This window comes from Patagioenas fasciata, chromosome 18, assembly GCF_037038585.1.
Source record: "Patagioenas fasciata isolate bPatFas1 chromosome 18, bPatFas1.hap1, whole genome shotgun sequence".
Taxonomy (NCBI): Eukaryota; Metazoa; Chordata; class Aves; order Columbiformes; family Columbidae; genus Patagioenas; species Patagioenas fasciata.
The window spans coordinates 13,949,938-13,971,500 of NC_092537.1; the positions used below are offsets into that span (position 1 = coordinate 13,949,938).

Consider the following 21,563-nt stretch of genomic DNA (forward strand, 5'->3'; position numbering starts at 1 on the left):
CCCACCGTGGGGGTTTCCTCTCCCCAGACTCACAACAGAGGTGGCTGCGCCTGCCCTGGCTGCCCAAACCCCTCACGGGTAAAGGGGAGAGAAAGAGGCAACTGACGCTTCAGTCAAGAGCTGAAAGGGGCTGGTGGAGCCTGTTCCAGGGACTCCCCCATTCTCACCACCCCAAGTGACGTCTCTGTCACAAGAAGGCAGCGCTGAACGTCTCCCCGCTGAGCAGGACCCACGCGTGAGCCTGCCAGACGCTGCAGGGCCAGGCGCCGTTCACGGGCTCCAGGCCAGGGACCTCCTGCGGGCCAGAGAAACGCCCGGACCCAGCCAGGAGCCTGGTCCGGGCAGAGGACACAGCGTGGGCTCACCTGCTCCAGCAGCCGAGCCTGCTCGCCCAGCCTGGCCTGCGTGTTGGCCACCAGCTCCTGGACACGGCTCCGCTCCTCCTCCATGCCCCTCGTGCACATGTTCTGCAGGTCACTGGAGAACTTCTCCATCTTCTCAGTGATGCCGTTCAGAGACCTGTGCAGAGGAGCCGGGGGAGGGTCACCCTGGGGGACGCACTTTGTCCCACTGCGAAGGAGAGGGGGACGTGTGCTGGGCCATGGGCCGGGCAGCCCTGCCCCGAACCTCTCGGGATCAGAGCAGAGCTGCAGGAAGACGCAGCCGCTGCTTCGGGGAGCACGGACAGATACTAAACAACAGCTCAGCGCCCCTGGGGGCAGCGGGTGGGAGAGAGGATGGTCCCTGTTCCTCCTGTGCTCTGGGCCTGGTTCCCCGGAGGACAGGGAACACCGCGGCCAGGGATAAACCTGGGCGCACGACACCGGCTGTCGGTACCTGGTGTGTGAAATGGTGCCGGTCAGCACATCCATCTCTCGCTCTTTCAGCCACATCACGTGCTGGGGCTGCTCCTCGTGTTTCTTGCGCAGTTCCTCGACAGACTCCCTGCGGGACACGGGGAAGGAGCCCACCACGGGCTGTTACAAACTGGTGCTCCCCGTGACGGGCACCGTGGAAGAGGCTCGGTCGTGGGGCTGAGCACCAGGTCCCAGGAGCTGGTCTGTCACGGGGCGTCCCACGGGCTGCCTTCCCCATCTGGGATGGACCACATCTGGGGGTTATGGGCTTCTCTACCAACAACAGACTTCTCGTTGACCCAAACTATGCGGACATCAGCAATTCATTGTTCTGAATAAAAGGGATCCGGGGGAGAGAAAACATGGGGTTCAGCGTCGTTCAAAATGCAATGCCTTCCCTCGGAATGACGTCTCCAGCCAGATCTGCCTGTCTCCACCGGCAAAGCAAATCCCCACTCCAAAAGCCACGGAGCTGCCCTCAAGCCAGCGCTTCTGGACTCTCCATTCTCCTTTCACCGTCTCCCCAAACCGTTCCCTGGCTCCTTCACCCACACCGGGGCCACCGGCACCACGTGCCGCTCGTGCCGCTCTCGCCTCTGCAGCTCCCGCAGCTGCTGCAGCTCCAGCCGGCGCTGCGCCAGCAGCTCTGCCCGATCCCGCGCCGTGTCCTGCCGCTCCTGCCGCAGCTGAGCCGCCAGCTGCTCGTCCTGCGCCCGCAGCGTCTGCACCTGCTGCCCGTAGTTCTCCTTCGTTATGTTCGCTGAGGTCCTGCCCAGAGAGCACACGGGGATTTAGCAGCAGATGGGTGTTGCTGTGTGCGTGGGGAAACTGAGGCAGGGGCCGCTTCGCTCTCTGCGTTCTGAGCCCTGAGCCCTCTGCTGCTGCCCAGTGCGGTGCCCTGGTTGGGACGTGCTGGCAAAGGGACAGGCCCCTCCTCTTGTCACCCACCCAGGGCTGGATTTGGGCTGCGCCCCAGCGCTGTCCCCCCAGGGGAGATGGACGGGGCTGTGGGCAAGGCCCTGCCGGAGGAGGGGAGCACAGCCCAGAGCCCGGTACCTGTGGCTGCTCTCCTGGACATCCAGGTGCTCCTGGTGCTGCCGCTGGGCACTCTCCAATAACAGTTTCTGCCGCGCCCGCTCCTCCTCCAGCATCCGGCGCTGCCGGGACCGGGGAGAAGGTTCTTGTGCTGCCCCGGGGACAGAACCCCCACAGCAGCACTCGGTGGCCGTTGCTGGCATCTCTGCACAGGGAGGTTCCTGCTCTCTGCTGTCACCCTGATGCCCTTTGGAGCAGACCTGGCCCCTTCTGCTCCCCCTGGGTCACCCATGGGCCCCATCCAGCAGGCGCTGGGGCTCACCTGGCTCTCCAGCTCTGCCACACGGGCCTGGGCGCTCAGCAGCTCTGCCCGACAGTCGGATGCTGCTGGGGAGGCGGCCAGCTGGCTGCAAGCACAAAGCACCCGATGCGGTCAAGCCGAGGAGGCCACGAAAGACAAGATCCCTCCCCAGCGCCAGTTCCTGCCTCGCAGGCGAAAGGGAGGATTCAGCCTTTTGGCTGCCGAGGGAGCAGAGACCCCAACAGCTCCGTCCCTGGTGCTCCCCTGGTTGCATCCGCCCCCTTCCCCGGGCACCCCCAGCTCACACCCCCTGCCCACCGCTCCAGGCACGGGGGCTGCAACTCCCTTCTGAGCCCCGTTGGGACGGCACAAGTCTGAACCTGCAGCTGTGCCAGCTCCGCTGGAGGAGGTGGTTTGTCTGGAACCAGGAGAAATGAAGGGGAGTGAAGGCAGGATCAAGGAGCAGGGGGAACTCGTGGAGCTGTGTCCATCCAGGACAGCTCCACGGCACGCGGGGCAGTGTGTGCCATCCTGGGCACAGCTGGAAACACGGCCCAGAGCTGGGATGGGACTGTGAGCTGGCCCAACGGGACACAGACCACCCCCACCGCCATCGTAGGTAAAGGCACAGCAGCCACGCTCTCTGTGCACAGCAAAAGATGCTATCAGCCACTGCCTGAAGGGCGCTGGTACCTGAGAAGGGGGCCTCAAAGGGCGTAAACTCTCCCTCCTCAGGGGGTGCACCACCCGCACCCCGAGGGTGGCTCGCACCACAACCCGTTCCCCCTTCTCCCTGGCGGTACCAGGCGCGGCCTCAGTGCGGTGGCTTCGCTGCCCGTGTCCAAGACGGCAGCTGCTGCGGGCCCTATGGGAGCGGCGTGGCAGCGCTCGAGCCTCGTGCGAAGGTGCGTGGGGCTGGAGGCATCGGGCCCGGCCCCAGCCCATGAGCCTCCAGCCTTTCCTGCCCCGCAGACCCCCTGTTATTTTGTTTTGTGTTTTTTTTAATATGTTTAGGTAATGTGTTTAAATGCAGAGAGAAGCAGCAGCAGCATGCAGGCAGCTGCTGGGTACGAGGGGTTCCCTAAGCACACACACCCCACACCCCCCGGCCGCCGGGCAGGAAAGAGAACGTGGGGGTATAACAAAAAATAAGGGCATGGAGGTGTTCTGGCTGAAGCCGAGCTGTGCTCATCTACCCTTTGAATGACAATTCCAAAGGCACCAAAGGATGGGCCTTTGCTGGCTCTGCCCTGGTGCCCACTGTTTGCTCCCTGTGCTCCCTCTGGGGGGCCCCGGGTACCACCGGATCCACCTGGGCACCCCCAAAGTGCCTTTTGAGCTCTTATTTTTCTCCTGAAAAAGCAAACACAGCGGGGCTTTCTGCCATCCTGCCCCAGGGACCCCCACTCAGACCACACCGGCGCTTGGTTGCTCATCACCGTTTATTGCAGCCGCTGCCTGCTCAGCGCCCGGGGCGGTGGGACCGGGGCCGGGACCCCTGTCCTGCGCGGCTGTCAGGGGGTGATTCACCGCGGGGGGGCTGGATGGGCGGCAGCAGACTCGGTGCCAGGGTGAAGCGTCTGGGAGACGGGACTGGTCGGTGCAGCAGCACGGCCGAGAGCAGCGAGGTCGAGGTGTCTGGGGTGGCCCTTGGCGTTGGGGGCAGCTGAGAGCCCCCCATCATGGCGAGCTGCTCGTCCTGCCGGTTCCCATCAGTGCCGTCCTGGCCCGACAGCTGCATCGCGTCCTTCTGGGAAGGGGAGAGCGTGTGAGCCAAACACGGGGCCCCGTTCCGCATCCCCCAGCAACCCTCCCCCAGCCAGCTCTCCCTGGGGAAACTGAGGCACGGATGGATCCCCCCGCAGGCTCAGCATCCCCCTCCCCACCTCCGTCATCCCTACCTTGTTGGGGCTGCGGGCGCTGGGTGGGGACGGCCGTGGGGTGCTGGGCGGTTGGGGCTGGAAGCGCGGGGGCGTGAGGGTGTGTGGGCCCCCGCAGCTCCGCGGAACAGTGGGGTACCTGCACTCGCCCGTCCGCTCCCTGGGGGACAGGACACGGGGTGCTCAGTGCCCGGCAGGTGGCACCCCATGTGTCACTCGACGCCAGGGAGGGGGCGGGGAGTCCTCCCTGTTTAGGGGCAGTTACTCACGGTCCAGGCGCCAGCATGTTGACGGGCCGGTCGCAGGACAGGCAATGGAAACCAGGCAGCAGCTGCCTGGAGGGGGGAGAAAAGGGCTGGGGAGGTCCTGGGGGGCACAGCCCTACCTGCACACCGTCCCCTGCCACAAAAAGCCTCTGCACCCACCCCCCAAGATTGGTTCGGGAGGGCTCCTCCCACACGTGCCCCCTCATTGTGCCGCCTCCATCGCTGGGAAGCTGCAGCTGGCAGGAGCACAAGGCACAGCCACTTGCTCAGCATCCCCAGGGGCGCTGCCCACTCGGCTCCCACGCCAGGGTACCACAGCGGCACGAGCTGGGACAGCCAGCAGGAACAGGGCCTGCACTGCCAAAGCCACCGCTGTCCCCATTGCACTCACTTCCTAATCCCAGCGGCATCGTCACGCTCTGGCTGCAGCTCCTTCTGCAGCTGCCCGCTGAGGCTCTTCCACCGCTCCTCCTGCTGCTCCCGGAACGCCCCCAGCTCCCGGCGGTCCAGCTGTGGACGGGTGACACCCTCAGCCATCTACCCCAGGATGGGACATGGCGGTCCCCAGGGGGACAGCCGGGAGGGGGCACCCTCGCAAGGATGCTGCCTCAGGCTGCCAGGCCCCCAAGGTGCCAGTTCTGCGTGGAGGGGACGAGCCCTCACCTTGCAGTCCATCTGTCTCTGCAGCTCTTTCTGGAACCGGTGCCAGCCCTCCTCCTGGCCCGTCACCCGGCTCGTCACCTCCTCCACCGCCTTGTTCAGCCGCTCCTCGCACGCCTCAAACTGCCTGCGACTGACTTTGTCAGCCAGGGCGGCTTTGTCTGCTTTCTAGCAACGGGGAAAGGCAGGAGAGCGGTGGGGACAGGATGCAGGGACAACGCGAGAGGGAGAAGTGGCTGCGTGGCCCTGTTCACCCCATCACCCCCGTGGGGTTGCTCCCACCAGCCGAAGGGACTCGGGGTCACAGAGGGACCTGGCAAGGGACCCGCAGCAGGGCTGGAAATCCTCCCTCCCCCTGGCTGCTTCTGCCAGCCGGCACCCAAGGGACAAGGGGCGTTTCTCACCCTGCCTGGGACACCCTTGGCTGGCACCAGGGTCCCTCGAGCCCCTACCTCATCGATTCCCAGCACCAGCAGCTGCTCCTTGTCTGCTTTCTGCTTCTTGAGCCGCTCCAGGGCCTGGGACAGAGCCTTCCAAGGCAGACAGCAGCCCGTGACGCCACGGCAGGGTCGGAGCTGCCCCCCGGCCAGCCGAGCACCCCCTGCCTCCCCAGCCCATCAGAAACCTCCAGGAAAGGCATCGGGAAGCTGTGCAGGGCTGCGAGCAGGGTGGCAGGGGGACAGATCCCTTGGGGTCCCAGCCTGGGCTCTGCCTGCGGGTTACAGCCACCCACCTTGATGTCCTTCTGCTCCTGCTGGTGATCCTGCTGGAGGTTTGCAAGGGCCGAGCTGAACTTCTCGTAGTCCTTTTGGAGCTGCATGATGCTGGCCTGGAGGCACTTGAGCTGCTCGTCCTGCTGCAGGGACTAAGAGGACAAGGCGGTGCTGAGCAAGGGGGGTGGCTGCCCCACGGGGACAGTCCCAGGGTCTTTTGGCTGGTGGCCGCAGGCTCTCAGTGCAAGCAGGACATTTGCTCCAAGGCTTTAACTCCCTTCCATGCTGCTGACTCCCACAAGCCGATTAGGGGGGCAGCGAGGGGCTCCCCCACGTTACAGCAAAGCAGAAATGCCTGGGGGCTCCTGGCAGCTCAAGCCCCCTACACCGCGTCTCCTTACCTGTCTCCTCCACTTTGGGTAACTCTCCACCTTGCCGCCCGCCTTCTGGGCCAGGGACTCCAGCTGCGCCTCGAGCTTCTCGCAGCGCTGGAGGAGCTTCCCCAGCAGCGCCCTGGTGTCCCAGTTGCAGCCGGGGCACCCCGCGTGCTCGTGTCCCCCGCTCTGCGCCGTCGCCCTCGGCTCGTCCAGCTGCTGGCAGGGGAGGAGGAATCAGCTCTGAGCCGGGCTGGATGCCGCCCACAAGCCCAGGTGCCGTGGAGGCTCCATGGCCCCATCCGGCCAGGGGACGTGGCCGGGACCCCGCCAGGACTGCCCCCGAGCCAGCGGGGGCTGGGAGCGCTGCCCCCGGGCCTCACCTCTGCCTGCAGCTGCTCTGCTGTCTCCATCACCAACTGATTCACGTACTCGGCCGCAAACTGCTCCAGTTCGGCCTGGGTCGGCTCCTGCTGCTTCCCCAACTCCTTCCGCTCTGCCTTGACCTTCTGTCCCTTGGGCCTGGCCAGCGAGACGGGGGCAGGGGCAGGCTTAGCCTTCGTGGGGGTGTCCAATGGCCCCCAAACTGGGATGCTCCCAGACCCCAGGCTCCCTCGCAGCCCTGCGGGGTAGGAAACCCTCTCCCATCCTTTTACCGCGGCTGTTGGGTCATCTGGGCGCTGCCGTCTGCTTTCCTGCCGGCTCCAGCCCCCCTCATCTTTCTGGGAGCATCCTCCACCTTCCTGATCTGCCAACGGCAGTGGGGGCGGTGAGGGCACAGCCCCCTGTGTCATTCCGGCACGGGGACCCTTCGGCTGCCCCCTCCCTCCCCAAACTGGCATCCCCGCAGCCCCTCGGGGGCTGCTGCCGGCTCACCTTCTCCTCCTGCCCGTGGAGGGCCCCGGCCATGTCTTGCAGGAAGGCCACCTGGCACTTGAGGTCGGCCAGGATGCTGGTGATGCTCTGCCGGCCTAGAGGGACATGGTGCAAGGGGATGTGCTGTCGGTGAGGGGGTCTCAGCCTTGGGGCCAGGCTCTGAGCATGACGAGCCCCTGAGCCAGGGTGTCCCCACGCCAAACAACCCCCGCCAGCCCCCCCGTGCTCTCACCTCCCTCCGGGAAGAGCCGGCGCACGTTCTCAAGATCCGCATGTTCAGCTTTGGTAGATTTAAGCTGCTCCACCTGCTCCTTCAGACCAGCGCAGAGGTGGCCGAGCTGCCCAACCTGGGAGAGAACCTCCCGCATCTCCGACTCGTAGCTGGAGGTGCTGGTGGAGCCCCAGGGCTTGGCCGGCTCTTGGGCATCGCCTGGGATGGTGGCTTGGGAGGTGGAGGAGCCAGGCTGCACCCCAGGGGTGGTGGTGTGGGTCCCAGCTGATCCTGGCTGCACCCTTGAGGTGCTGGCCTGGGCATCAGGGGCCCCTGGCTGTGTCCCCAGGGCGGTGGTGGCCTGGGTGCCCGGGGATCCTGGCTGCATCCCCGAGGTGCTGGCCTGGGTGTCAGGGGCCCCTGGCTTTGTCCCCAGGGAGGTGCTGGCCTGGGTGTCAGGGGCCCCTGGCTGTGTCCCCAGGGAGGTGCTGGCCTGGGTGTCTGGGGATCCTGGCTGCAACCCCAGGGTGGTGGCACCGGCACCACAAGATCCTGCGTGAGCAGAGGGAGCGCCTGACAACTTCACAGGGGTCACTGGTTCCCCCTGTGTCCCTGCTTGCATCCCCGGGGAGCCAGACCCTGCAGTCCCCTTGCTGGTCTCCATCTCAGGCTGTGTCCCACGTCCCTTCGGCCCCAGTGCTGAGCGCTTCCTGGCCTGGGTGTCCATGGCCACCTGGGTGGGCTCGGCGGGGGCAGACTGGCCCCCAGCGCCCTCCTGGGAAGAAGAGGCAAAGGGCAGCAGGGTTACTGGCAGCTGGGCAGCCGTGAGGACAGACCCCAGAACCCCCCGCCATGTCCCCAGCCCCTGTCCCCAAACCACCACCTCGCGGGGCCAAACTCGTGTTGAACATGAGAGCCCAAATGCAAAGGGATCAGGGGGCAGCCCTGCCATGGAACCCGGGAGATGGGACCCCCAGGGATGGGAGCCCCAGCATCACTGCCCAGCACCCCCAACCCACAGCTTTATCTCCCCTCCTTCCCCTCCCATGGTTCTGTTTGGATGGCTCTCTAGTTCAGAAGTGCCTTAGCAACCCCTGGGACACCCTTCCCACTCTTCCCTCCTGCTGCCCTTCACGCTGGTGACACCGATGGCCGTGGGGCACGGGCACAGTGTGACAGGGCAGCGGGAGCGGGGAGGGACGAGGGCCCAGCTTCCTCCCGGGGCACCAGGGGACGCTCACCAGGCCAAGGGTCTCCTGTATCTCCTGGATGTCCTCTGCCAGGCCAGAATGCGCCTCCTGCATGGCCCGCATGTCCTCTGTCAGGCCGACATGCGCCTCCTTCATCTCCTGGATGTCCTCTGCCAGGCCAGAATGCGCCTTCTGCATCTCCTCCTTCATCTCCCGCACGTCCTCTGCCAGGCCGGACTGCACCTCCTTAAACTTGTTGATCTCCTCCCAGAGATCCTGGAGCGAAGCCCTTTCCTGGGAGAGCGGGTGGGGGGTGAGCCCAGGGGAGGGTCCCTGGGGACCTGGACCCCGCTGTGCTCTGCTGCGGGAGCTCGGGCTTAACCCAGCCCTTGGGCTGAGGGCGGCACGAGGGCAGCGCGGAGCCCAGAGGAGGGGGCGTCTCGTGGGGGAGCACCCAGGGACCAGCAAGAGCATCTACCTTGGAGACGGCTCTCTCCTTCTCTTCTCTTGTTTTTGCAATGGCCTCCTTGGCCACGGAGGAGACCTCGGAGTCGCTCCCGGTCCCCTCCAGCATGTCCTTCTCATGCAGCTGCTCTGCTGGTTTCCAGAGCTGCTGCCCGGTGCCCAGGGCTCCGTCCTCCTCCTTCTCCTGGCCAGGCTGGTCCTTGCTGTCCTGCTCCTTTGCCAGGCTGGGGGTCGGGCTCTGCCCTGGCTCCAGGACAGACGGCTCCTGCTGGCCCAGCTGCCCGATGATGGCCTCGAGCAACTTGTGCAGGGCCACCAAGTCGACAACCCCCAAATGGGGTGTCCCGATGGCGGCGTTCAGCAGCTCCAACAGACCGAGTGTGGCCATCGCTGCTGCTCTGCCGGAAAACACTGAACTTGATGTGGGAAGACGGGAGCTTTTCTGTCCGCAGATGATGTTGGAGGGAATGGCAGCCAGCAGCCTTTCTCCTCCTCCTTCTTGCCACAGAAAGTGATCCGGTCACCAAACGGATCCAAGTGCCGAAAGCAATCCGAGTGATGAAAGTGATCCAGTCACCAAAGCGATAGAAGTTCCGAAAGTGATCAAACCACCGAAAGCGGTTCAACCTCCAGAAGTGGTTCAACCACCAATAGCGATCCCACCACCAAAAGTGATGCAACCACCAACAGCGATCCCACCACCAAAAGCGATCCAACTGCCAAAATGAGTCCACCACCACAGTGATCCCACCACGGCAAGTGATCCCACCACGGCCAGTGACCAAATGGGCGAGGGGCACAGGTGACAGGGGACAATATAGTGTCTCTGTTGCCCGGCAACAGCCGCCCCAGCAGCCAGCGGGCGCCGCCCTGGCCATTGTGATGAAGTTATCCACGGGATGGGAGGTGCTGAGGGTCCCTCCTGCCTTTCCCACTTTACCACCTACAATGCAGCTGGTGACACCTCAAATGTTGTGGCAGTCCCTGCAGACCCTGCCCAGATGCAAAATACAATCGGACAGGTCACGGGGAATGAAATCTCATCTCACTGAATTAAATACCCTCAGTTTTAATTGCAGAGAGAGTGGCTTTATCCGTGTTGTGTACTCAAACTCTCCCGACGTTTAATCCTTTCCTTTCCCCACGGCACAGTGGCCTCGGAGGCGATTCCCCTTCGTGGCAGATGTGCAGTGACTGGCTCACGAGTGCACCAGCACCTGGGAACCTGGGCTGAAAACAAGGCCAAAGTGCCTGGTTTAGGATGCCTTTCCCTGCGGCTGATCAAGGCAGACGGATGTCTTTGGAGAGGGAGCTGTTCTGAAGGGATTTCTTCTGCCTCTCTTGACTGCTGGCACGAGCCAGCGGCTGCTGACCAGGAAATGTGCTCATCGCTTGCTCCCTCGTGAACACTGTCCTGGCCTTTTCAGCTATAAAGACATAAACCAGAGTATGTTTCCTGTCCTCTGTGCAAGAAGGCGGTTCAAGTGCAAAGGTGATCTTGCCTGTAAGCAGCACGAACTGCTCTAGAGACAGCTCTTTGCTGGGGATGGAGCTGTGAGAGAGGTTCTCCAGCGGGCACGGCTGCCTCCCTTTTGAAACACGGGCAATCTTTTGCTGGGGTTCCCGTCCCTCAGCCTGATGGCTCTGACATCTCCTCTGATGCTTCAGAAACGGTGCTGCTATCTACACAGCATTGCAAGATCCTCTTGCTCTGTGAACTGAAGTTGCTCCATAGCTGAAATTGAGACCCCCACACAGAAGGCAGGGCTGCTCTGATTCCTCTGAGAGTGAAGCCCAGATCCCAAAGCAAGCCGGTTCTTAGAGACGGCCAAGTTTCGAGCAGCGCTGTCACACGTGAGCTGCGAGTCACACGAGGAAGAGTTCCGGAGGATGGAGCGTGTCCCCAGATGGTTTTTGCCAGCGCTGACTGAGGAAGAGGCGTCCTGTCCAGGGGCCTCTGCAGAGAGATCTCCAGGCAGAGCAAGACATCGGGGGGCAACAGCCCCTCTCAAACCCCATTTTTGCACCCCAAGTGGCCGCACTGCAATGGGCAAGCCTTCATCCCGGGCCAGAGATGCTGGGTCCAGAAGTCATGGCTTGCTCCTGGGAGGGTCTTTTTGTGTCAGCCACCTCCTGTGTTTCGCCACACATTTCTCACAGTCAATGACTTTCATTTCTTTTCCCTCTATGCTCTCCTGCGGTTTTGCCGTGGAGAGCAGATGCCAACAGTCTATTCCAGCCTTAGGGGATCTTGCAGACTTCTCCTTTGCTGTCTGTGGGGCTGGTGATTGCCTTCTGCTGCCCCTGGTTCATTTTGAACACTAATTCCTGGCAGATGTGGTTGGTGATGCTGAGCAACACTCTTGGCTTTTTGCTGGTGCTCAGTAGGACACCTACAAGAAAGCAGGTATCAAAAACCTCTCGGTTCTTGTGTTGATGGTGTTGTGAGGAACCATTTAGTTCTTTTTCCTCCTGAGCTCCTGGGGTTTTTGGCAAGATTGGCCTCAAAAAGGGCCGGGTCTGTCCTGGGGGGAGGTGGGGAGGGCACTAAATTCAGCTCAGTGCGCAGAAAGCAGGGGCCGTACCGGGAACCGCGAGGGGCCCGGCCAGTGCCTCGTGTCCCGGGGGCCCTGCCTGACTTTCTGTGCCCTAATGGGGTGCGAAGCGGAGCAGGGGGACAGGGAGCCGGGTGAAGAGGCTCCTGTGGGACCCCAAAACTCTCCCCACCCATGGTGCTGGTCCTCATTGCATCACCCCGTCCGTGCTGCTCCCTGCACGGGGCAGCTGGCATCAGAGCAGCGTCCCCTCCCCAAACCCGCTGCACCCCAGCGCTTTGAGCACCCTGGATGTCCAAAATGTTCTTCGCAGCCCGAGCTGGCCCTGCCTGGGCTGGAGATCCTCCCCAGGCAGCCCCCACGTTCTGGGGGTGCCACCCAGACCCCGCAGCACTGGGTACCCCAATACCCGCCAGAGCTGGGCTTCGAGCATCCCCTGGTGCGGGATGCAGCCAGATCTCCAGCGATGGGGAGGTTGCCAGGTTGGGACTCCAAAACACCACCCATGACCGATCTGACACCCCCGCAGATGTGCACCCCCAGCAACACGCCGGCCACGCCGCCCAACTTCCCCGACGCTCTGGCCACGTTCTCCAAGCTGCGAACCCCTGAGAGCCGGCAGAGCAGCAGCAGCCCCATCGCCTCCATGGCCTGTGCCCGCGGGAGCTTCAGCCCCTTCTGGGCTTCCTCGCCCCACAACCCCCAGCCCGCCTGGCTGCCCCCTCCTCACCCACCGCCCACGGCCTCCACCACCCCCTGCCCCCCAGAAAGCCACGGCCACCATGGACGGCCAGAGATCAGACTGGGCTGGCGGAGGTGGGGGCGTCAGGGGGGTCCCGGGCCAGGGCGTTGGGAGCAGGGGCTCCCCTGAGAATCGCACTGGAAGAATTTTCTAGGTATTATTTCTAGGGTGGGGGGGGCACACACTGCTGGGGAGGGCACTGTCCCTCAAGAGCCTCTAGATGGCCTTTTCTCCCCTCTTTTTTAAAAAATATATATCTAAAGTATATAAATCCAGAGAGAAGGAGCAGCAGCACTGAGGTGGGTGCTGGGTGGGGGGTTTCTTAATGCCCCCTCCCACCAGTATCGCTGCAGCGGGGCAGGAGAGCAAGGGGCAGGCAAATGACAAAGAAATCGATGGCTGGAGGCAGCTGTCAGCACCCGGATCATGGCTATGGGGGCACCGTGGACTAGGGGGGCACAGCCGCTGCGCCCCCTGCCTCTGCATGTCCCAGACCCCGGATGGAGCCCCCAAAGCGCTCCCCTTCTCCGGCTCTCGAAATCAGCCCGGCTTCTTGCACAGCCCCCCCGGGCCCCCTCACCCCGTCCTCCCTCCCTCGACACCGCCAGGGCCCAGGGCGATTCTACAAGGTGATGTCCCCCCCATCGCTGCCACTGCCACTCACGGCCCTTCCCAGGGGAGCTGGGGGGTTTTTAGTCTTCAAATCAATCTTGCGACGGGGGGCGGGCGGCGGCGCCGCGCCCTGCGCTCCCTGGGCAGCCTGGCCGGGCGGCTGCTCCGCACCTGGGCGCGCCTGGCCGGGGGCCGCGGGAGGCGCCGAGCCGTGCCGGAGGACGATGAAGGCGGGTTCCGGGGGGGCGGCGGCCCGGGGGAGCGGCGGAACCACGGGAACAGCTGCTTCATGACCGCGGTGCTGCAGTGCCTGAGCAACACGGCGCCGCTGGCCGAGTTCCTGGCGCTGGGCCGGTACCGCGCCCGCGGGGCCCGCGCCGAGGTCACGCACCGGCTGGCGGCGCTGGTCCGCGCCCTCTGGACCCGCGACTGCACCCGCAGCTCTCCGCGGAGTTCAAGGTACGGCCCGGCACAGCGGGACCCCCGCGCACCGCGCCCGGCCCCCGCGCCCACCGGCATCTCCAGCACCCCCCGGCATCTCCAGCACCCACCAGCATCCCCTGCCATCAGCACCCACCGCACCCACTGCCCTGCGCATGCTACTCGAATCCCCTGCCCCACAGCACTCACTGGCACCCCAGTTCACAGCACCCACCTGCATCTCCTGCCGCCAGCACCCACCGCACCCCCTGCCCTGCACATCCCACCTGCACCCCGTGCCCCCCGCACTCACTGGGACCCCCTGCTGCTCCCAGCACCCCCACCTCACAGCACCCTCTCCTGTGCCACATCCTCCCCATGGCCCTTGGGCTGCCCTGCCAAATGCCCCCCAGCCCTGCTGTCCCTCCAGCCCCACTGCTGTCACCCACCTCCTGCCTTCAGCTGAGCTCTGACCTCCCTTGGGTGGGCGAACTCACTGTCCCGGCCACCCTCACAGAGCCCAAGAGTGAGGGCCATGCTGGTCTTGGTGGCGCCACCAGGGGATGGTGCCATCGGGGGATGGTGCATGGGAGCGCAAGCCAGTGGCCTCAGGCCCTGTGGCTGAGTGCATGTCACATCCCTGCAGGGCACAGGCCAGTGTGCTGCGGACCTGCACCCATTTTAGGGACAAGGACCGGGTGTTGAGCACAGCACAGCACTTTGATCCTGGCGTGGCAGCCCCCTATGCTCAGGGCCACTCGCCTGTGGGGTGACATTTCCCCAGGGACTTGCTGCTGCAATTAAACTGCTGCTGCCGTTAAACCTTGCAAAGCGCTCAGAGGAGCTGCTGAGGGGCTGGACCCTGCCCTGCTCAGGGTTTCTGGCAGCGCTGCCGGCTCCTGGGGGGCAGCCGGGCTGGTCCTGCGCAGACAGGGATGGGGTACCCGCTGCTCTGCCCCCCCTTTCCCAGGGAGACCTGCCCGCCTCCCTTCCCGGCCTGGAGGGTGGCAGCACGCACCCCCCAGGGACTGCAAGGGTGCAATGGGTGCTGCTGGGGGAGCTCGTTGCCTTGAATTTCCCTGTAGCAAAGTAACTGGCTCTTGCAGCACTGGGCACAGGATTTCCGAGCCCTCTGCTCCCAAACACACAGGTTCCTTAGGCACAGAGAGGCAAACAAACCCAACCAACAGAAAAAACCACCCCAAACTTGCGGCCTTTGCTCTGAATTTCCTCCCTTCAGGTGGTTATCTGCATCTGCCATGAACTGCCACCTTATTTTAATTTATTTTAATCTGTCTAAATAAGATTTTAAAAATAAGAAGCGGGTCCGTGGCTCCTTTTGTTTGAAGGCCATGGGTGGTGGCCTTGCTCCCTCTGCTGCCAGGAGAGCGGGGCTGGGACAGGCGAGGTGGCGGCCAGAGGGGTCTTGGCTCTGGGGGGTCCCGGTGACGCTGGAGCTCTGACCCCTGCCCTGCCGTGCTGGTTTGATTGTAACCACGGATGGTTGGGGTGTCACTGCATCAGCTGGTTCAGATCCATGCAGATGGTTGGGGTTTCTCCCTCCTGGTGCTGGATCTGGGGCTCCCAAAATTGTGCTTTGTCTGTTGGCTCTGAGCAGCTGCTGCCAGCCCAGGCTTGGAGACAGGTCCTTGGGGACCCCAAGCTCGGCCTTTTGGGGAGCTCCATGGGGGAGATGGGGGCAGAATGCTCTGGGGAACCCTGTCAGCAGCTGGGGACCCCCTGAGGGGCTGGGGGGAAGGAGGAGAGGGGACAAGGAGGGGGCAGCCTCGGGGAGGGGGAGCTGGCAGGGCTTTGGGTGGGGGGGCAGAGCTTGGCAGGGCAGGCAGCACCCCAGCACTGCCCCTGGGGGGCTGGTGGGAACCCCCTGGCACGTGGCTCCATCGGGGACATGTCTGGTCCACTGCCCGGTCTCAGCTGCTGCGCTTCAGTTGGAGAGTGCAGAGTGCCAGCTCTGATGGGCTGAGCATCCCCGGTTTTGGGGTGCAGGAGGTTTGCTCGGGGGCTTTCCTCCTGCCTGTGCAGGCAGGGCAGGCAGGGCTGGCAGCTCCCCTGCCCGCGGGCCACACTTTTGCTTGGCTGTACGAACAGCCCGTGTCTCTTGTAGGGCCTTGGGTGGCTGGGCTGGCACCGCCGGCATCGCCTGGCTGGGGAAACTGAGGCACGGGGAGGCACCGGGCTGGCTGCTGGTGCCGGGGTGGCAGGGGCAGGCAGGGCTGGGGCAGAGCTGCTGCCTGCTGGGGCACCCGGCGCTGGGAATTGCCTTCCCCTGGCCCAGCTCAGGCCATCAGGGCGTGCAGGGCAGGTGACACTGGTGGGTCCCCGCGGGCTGGACTTGTCTGGGTTTGTTGGGATGTGCCGTGTCCCCTTGCCCGTGGCAAGCTGTCCCCTCCTGGCCTTGTCCCAGCAGCTGAGAGCTGGGGCACCACAGTGATGGGCCCCAGAGCTGCCATTCTGGCTGGGTGTGCTCAGCTGTCCCCAGGGTGGCCGCAGTGTCCCTGCAGAGGCAGGAAGCAGGGACGGGTTTTTGTGACGGGTGCTAATGAACTTGCCGTTCGTTAGCGCCAGGCTCAGCGCCCTCCCTGCCCGTCTCCTGCAGAACATCGTCTCCAAGCACAGCGCGCAGTTCAGGGGCAACGCGCAGCACGACGCGCTCGAGTTCCTACTCTGGCTGCTGGACCGAATGCACGAGGACCTGGGTGCTGCGTCCCCCGCCCAGCACCCTTGCGTCCCTGAGGAGGTGGGTGGCCCTTGCCAGGGTGGCCGCACCCCCTGGCTTTGGGGGGGACGTCCACGCTGGGCCTGGGCCTGGGGAAGCCGAGATGTGCTGGGAGGGGCCAGGCTGGAGTTGTCCCCCATACTGGTATGGAAGGGGGATGCGGGTGATGTGGTTTGGCCTGTGAGGGAGGGGGGAGGCTGTTGGGAGCTGGGTGCTGCGGGGCTGGGTAGGGTGGTTGGGTGCTGGGAGAGCGCGGGGGTGTCAGCAGGAGCTGGTCTGTCTGGCTGAGCACCCCAGTTCTGGTGGGCACCCCAGTTCTTGGGATCGCTTGGCTGGGAGGCGATCCACCCCCCGTCCTTCCCCACCTCCAGCTAAGCTGTAATTACAGCGCTCCGCAGCTTTGCTGCTGGCAGACCCAGGAATGAAGTCTCCCTGCGTCCATCTGCGCGCATGGCATCACCTGTTGCAGCGGATGGGTTTGTGCTGGGGGTGGTTGTGCTCGGCAGTGCTGTCCCCATTTTGGGGGTGATGCCCACCTGGGGCACAGGGCTCCTGGGACCATCTTTGTGCTCCCTGTCCCCAGCGTGGGGCACGGTGGCTGTGGCTGAGGGGCGGGGGCCGGGGACCCCGCGGGCAGCCCCTGCCCGTACCCCAGCCTGGCCTGGGCTCTGTCCCCATGGGAGAGCTCAGCTGCAGTGCCTGTCCCCAAAACCTGGGCCTGGGACAGCCCTGTGGCTCTTAGACCTCCTTGGGCAGGGTCTGCAGTGTCCGTGCACTGAGCTGAGTTGTTCTCAGCCCTGCCCGCCTTGCCCTGGGGGGTTGTAGATCCCCACGGCTCTCAGGGAGAGCCTGGCAGCGAGCAGCTTGTTTAATGTGAGGTGTCACCAGCTGCCATGGGCTGTGCTGTGACACCACTGGCGGTGCCGTGGCAATGCCCGAGATGCCCGCCTGGCTCCAGGGACGGGACTCTGTGTCCCCCCAGCATCCGCAGTTTGGCTCAGCCTCCCCCAGCCCTTCATCGCCGTCTTGTCCCCTTTTGGGGTGTGCCACCCAAGTGGCACCTGTGTGCTTGTGTCCATGGGGACAGGGTGTCCCGTGGGGGCCATGAGCATGAGTAAATGGCTCTGAAGTGCCTGGATGGAGCTGGGCACACATGTGCCCCTCCTGGTTCAGGAGGGGTTGTTGGGCATTGGAACAGGCTGCCCAGGGCAGTGCTGGAGTCACCATCCGTGGAGGGATGGACAGACGGAGATGAGGTTCTCAGGACATGGGGCAGTGCCAGGGGTGGGTTGCCTGTTGGACTTGACGATCTAGAGAGTCCTTTTCAACCAAATGATTCTATGATTCTAAATACCCTCCTGGGTGTTTGCTGGCTGCCCTGATACACAGCAGCTCTGAGGCACCCTGGTGGGGACCAAGGCTTGGCTGCTGGGACGGCTGAAGGAGGAGGAGGCATCCCCGTGGGTTTTGGGGGATTTTGGGGGCCACGTGGGCCACACAGTCTTCCTCAAATCAGCAGGGGAGTGCAAAGCCACCCAAGAGCAAGGATGCCCCAGAGGGGCTCTGCCAGACCAAGGGCGAGCAGCACAGCCCAAACCTCCCAGACAGCTCTTGACCCTCGCGGTGTCGTTTCCCAGCCCCCTCCTCTACTTTGGGTGCAATGGGGAGGGGATGCAGGTGGGGATCAGCCTGGGCACAGGCACCAGCAGCAGACACCCCAGCTGCCGGCCAGCGGTGCCCTCGGGCTTGGGCAGGGGGGCTGAGTCTGTGTGCCACACGGGTGCCGGGGAGGCAGCGCGTCAGCAGTGCCCCCACGGCCGCCCCTGCCTCCCTTCCCGCCCTCGGCAGCGGGATCACGGCAGGTCTGGCTGCGGGGATGCAACGAGATGTCCTTGTTCTCCAGCTCTGCGAGCACTTTAATCATTCAGGTGGTGCTGCCAGGGCAACCTCTTGCACCAGCTGCCCTGCACGGAGCTCTCCGGGAGATCGGCCTCCACGCCGACAACTAACAACTAACAGCTAAGAAAATCCATCCGTCTGAACGCCACACAGGGCAACTGCTCAGAGCCCCGTCCAGCCTGGCCTGGGATGTCTCCATCTTCCACCTCTCTGGGCCCGTGTTCATGTCCTGGCCTTTCAGTCCAGCTGAAGGTTTCCCGCAGGGGTCCCTCTCCCTGCCCAAGAGGCTGTTTCTCTCCACTCCGAGATGTGCAGGATGCACCAGATGCCTGGAAACACAAAGCCCTTCGTTAGCAACCCAGCCTGACCTCCTCTCAGCAGTCTGCAGAGGATTTCCTTGGAAATGCCACGCTGGCCCAGCCTAACACGTTAAAATACCAGAGGCCGGGGCTGTACCACGCAGGCTGTGCATGTCTGTGATGCGGTGGCAGAGCCTGCGAGTCCCTTTGCAGCTGTACAGGTGCCTGAAAGGAGGGTGGAGGGTGTTGGTCTCTTCTCCAGAGCAGCAAGTGACAGGATGAGAGGAAACGGCCTCAAGTTGCACCAGGGGAGGTTTAGATTGGATCTTGGGAACAATTTCTTCCCCAAAGGGCTGTGGGGCATTGGAACAGGCTGCCCAGGGCAGTGCTGGAGTCACCATCCCTGGAGGGTTGGACAGATGGAGATGAGGTTCTCAGGACACGGGGCAGTGCCGGGGGTGGGTTATGGTTGGACTCGATGGTCTTGAGGGTCTTTTCCAACCAAAATGATCCTGGGTGGTTCTGTGCACACGTGGTCCCGGCCATCAGAGCTGCACATCACACTGGACATTGGTGCATCTGCTGCCCGTGATCTGAGGAGCCTTTGCTGTTGCTGGAAGGGACGCTGCTGTCCTTTATTTTCACACTTCATTCCATTGCTGAATCACAGAATCACAGAATCCCAGAATGTGAGGGGTTGAAGGGCCCTGGAAAGCTCATCCAGTGCAATCCCCCCATGGAGCAGGAACACCCAGCTGAGGTTCCACAGGAAGGGGTCCAGGCGGGTTTGAATGTCTGCAGAGAAGGAGACTCCAAAACCTCCCTGGGCAGCCTGGGCCAGGCTCTGCCACTCTCACCGGGAACAAGTTTCTTCTCATATTTAAGTGGAAGCTCTTCTGTTCCAGTTTGTACCCATTACCCCTTGTTGCCTTGTCACCGAGAAGAGCCTGGCTCCATCCTCCTGACACTCACCCTTTCTATATCTGTAAACATTAATGAGGTCACCCCTCAGTCTCCTTTTCTCCAGCTCCAGAGCCCCAGCTCCCTCAGCCTTTCCTCACACGGGAGATGCTCCACTCCCTTCAGCATCTTGGTGGCTGCGCTGGACTCTCTCCAGCAGTTCCCTGTCCTTCTGGAACTGAGGGGCCACAACTGGACACAATATTCCAGGGGTGGTCTCCCCAGGGCAGAGCAGAGGGGCAGGAGAACCTCTCTGACCTACTGACCACCTCCTTCTAACCCACCCCAGGTACCATTGGCCTTCCTGGCCACAAGGGCCCAGTGCTGGCTCATGGTCACCCTGCTGTCCCCAGGACCCCCAGGTCCCTTTGCCCTACACTGCTCCCCAACAGCTCATTCCCCAGCTTATACTGGAACCTGGGGTTGTTCCTACCCACATTCAAGACTCTACACTTGCCCTTGTTATATTTCATTAAATTTTTCCCCGCCCAGCTCTCCAGCCTGTCCAGGTCTCTGGATGGCAGCACAGCTTCCAGTGTCACCACTCCTCCCAGCTTGATGTCACCAGCAAACTCGCCGACAGTCACACGATTCCCTCATCCAAGTTGTTGATGAATATACTGAATAATACCGGCCCCAGTACTGACCCCTGAGGCACTGCACTGGATCCAGGCCTCAACCAGACTGTGCCCCATTGACCACGACTCTCTGGCTTCTTCCCTTCAGCCAGTTCGCAGTCCACCTCACTACTCGGCCATCCAGACCGCACTCCCTCAGTTCAGCTGTGAGGATGCTGGGGGACACTGTGTCAAATGCCTTACTCAAGTCAAGGTAGACCACATCCACCGCTCTGCCATCATCCATCCACCTCGTTATGTCCTCATAAAAGCCAATGAGGTTGGTCAAGCACGACTTCCCCTTGGTGAAGCCATGCTGACTGCCCCTAATGACCCTCTTATCCCTGATGTGCCTTGAGATGGCACCAAGGAGAAGTCGTTCCATCAGTTTCCCAGGGATGGAGGTGAGGCTGACCGGCCTAGAGTTCCCCAGGTCCTCCTTCTTGCCCTTTTTGAAGACTGCAGTGACATTTGCTTTCCTCCAATCCTCGGGCACCTCTCCCGTTTCCCAAGACTTGGCAAAAATGATGGAGAGCGGTCCAGCAATTACCTCAGCCAGCTCCCTCAGCACCCGCGGATGCATCCCATCCGGACCCCTGGATTTATGGATGTCCAGGTCGCCTAACTGCTCCCTAACCCAGTCCTCATCAACCCAGGCGAACTCCTCCGTTGTCCTGCCTTCCTCTGGGGCCTCAGCGGTGCGGGATCCTCAGGACAGCCACGGCAGAGCAGACAGAGACAAAGAAGGCGTTCAGTAACTCTGCCTTCTCTGTATCTTCTGTCACCAGGGCACCCACCTCGTTCATCAGTGGGCCTGCATTGCCTCTGGTGTTAGTTTTATCTGCCGTGTATTTAAAAAACCTCTGCCTGTTGTCCTTGACCCCTCTTGCCAGGTTTAATTCTACGGAGGCCTTAGCTTTCCTAGTTGCCTCCCTACACCCCCTGACAACAGCCTTATACCCTCCTCAAGTGGCCAGCCCCTCCTTCCATGATCTAGAAACTCTCCTCTTCCACTTGAGCACACACAGCAGTTCCTGTTTAACCACGCAGGTCTCCTGGCTCCCTTCCTTGACTTCCTACGTGTGGGGATGCTCTGATCTTGTGCCCGGTAGAAACAGTCCCAGAACACCGACCAACTATTTCGGGCCCCTTTCCCTTCAAGCAGCCCTGCCCATGGGATTTCCCCCAGCAATTGTTTGAAAAGGCCAAAGTTTGCCCTGCTGAAATCCAGGGTTGCAATTCTGCTTGTTATTCTGTTCCTGCCACACGAGATCCTGAACTCCACCATCTCATGGTCGCTGCAGCCAAGGCAGCCCTCGACCTTTACCGCTTCAACCAGACCCTCCTTGTTAGTGAGGATGAGGTGCAGCAGGGCACCTCTTCTCATCGGCTCCTCCACCCTTTGCATCCCAAAGTTCTCGTCAAGGCACTGAAGGAACCTCCTAGACTGTGGCTGCCGGCCGAGCAGTCCTTCCAGCAAACATCAGGGAAGTTAAAATCCCCCACCACAGCCAGGGCCTGTGACTGTGAGGCTGCTCTCCGCTGTCTGTAGAGGCCTCAACAACTCCCTGACCCTGCCCCGGTGGCCTGTACCAGACACCCACACCAGTATCCCCCTTGCCAGCCTGCCCCTTGACTCTCACCCACAGACTCAACTCGCTCCTCATCCGTGCCTGGACAACAGTCAGTGCATTGTAGTTGCTCTCTCAGGTAAAGAGCAACTCCACCAGCACGCCGGGCTGGCCTGTCCGTCCTGAGCAGGACACAGCCACCCCTGAGCACAGCCCAGCCGCGGGAGCTGTCCCACCGTGCTCCGTCACTGCCACCAGGTCACGATCTCCTGCCCGAACACAGGTTTCTGACTCCTCCTGCTTGCTCCCCACGCTGTGCATTG

General features: G+C 62.9%; 1 protein-coding gene across 3 annotated transcripts in view; it reads left to right on the forward strand.

Annotated features, from left to right (window-relative positions):
• The first annotated feature begins 12,223 nt into the window (after nucleotides 1-12,223).
• USP43 (ubiquitin specific peptidase 43) overlaps nucleotides 12,224-21,563 on the forward strand; it is a 91,630-nt gene continuing 82,290 nt past the window's right edge. The window contains exons 1-2 of one of the 3 annotated variants that reach the window (XM_071816571.1): nucleotides 12,224-13,196; nucleotides 15,738-15,915. In XM_071816571.1, coding sequence (XP_071672672.1) covers nucleotides 12,451-13,196; nucleotides 15,738-15,915 — 924 coding nt within the window. In that variant the 5' untranslated portion in view covers nucleotides 12,224-12,450. The remainder of the gene's footprint in view (nucleotides 13,197-15,737; nucleotides 15,916-21,563) is intronic. The other 2 variants (XM_071816572.1, XM_071816573.1) reach the window with 2 other exon arrangements.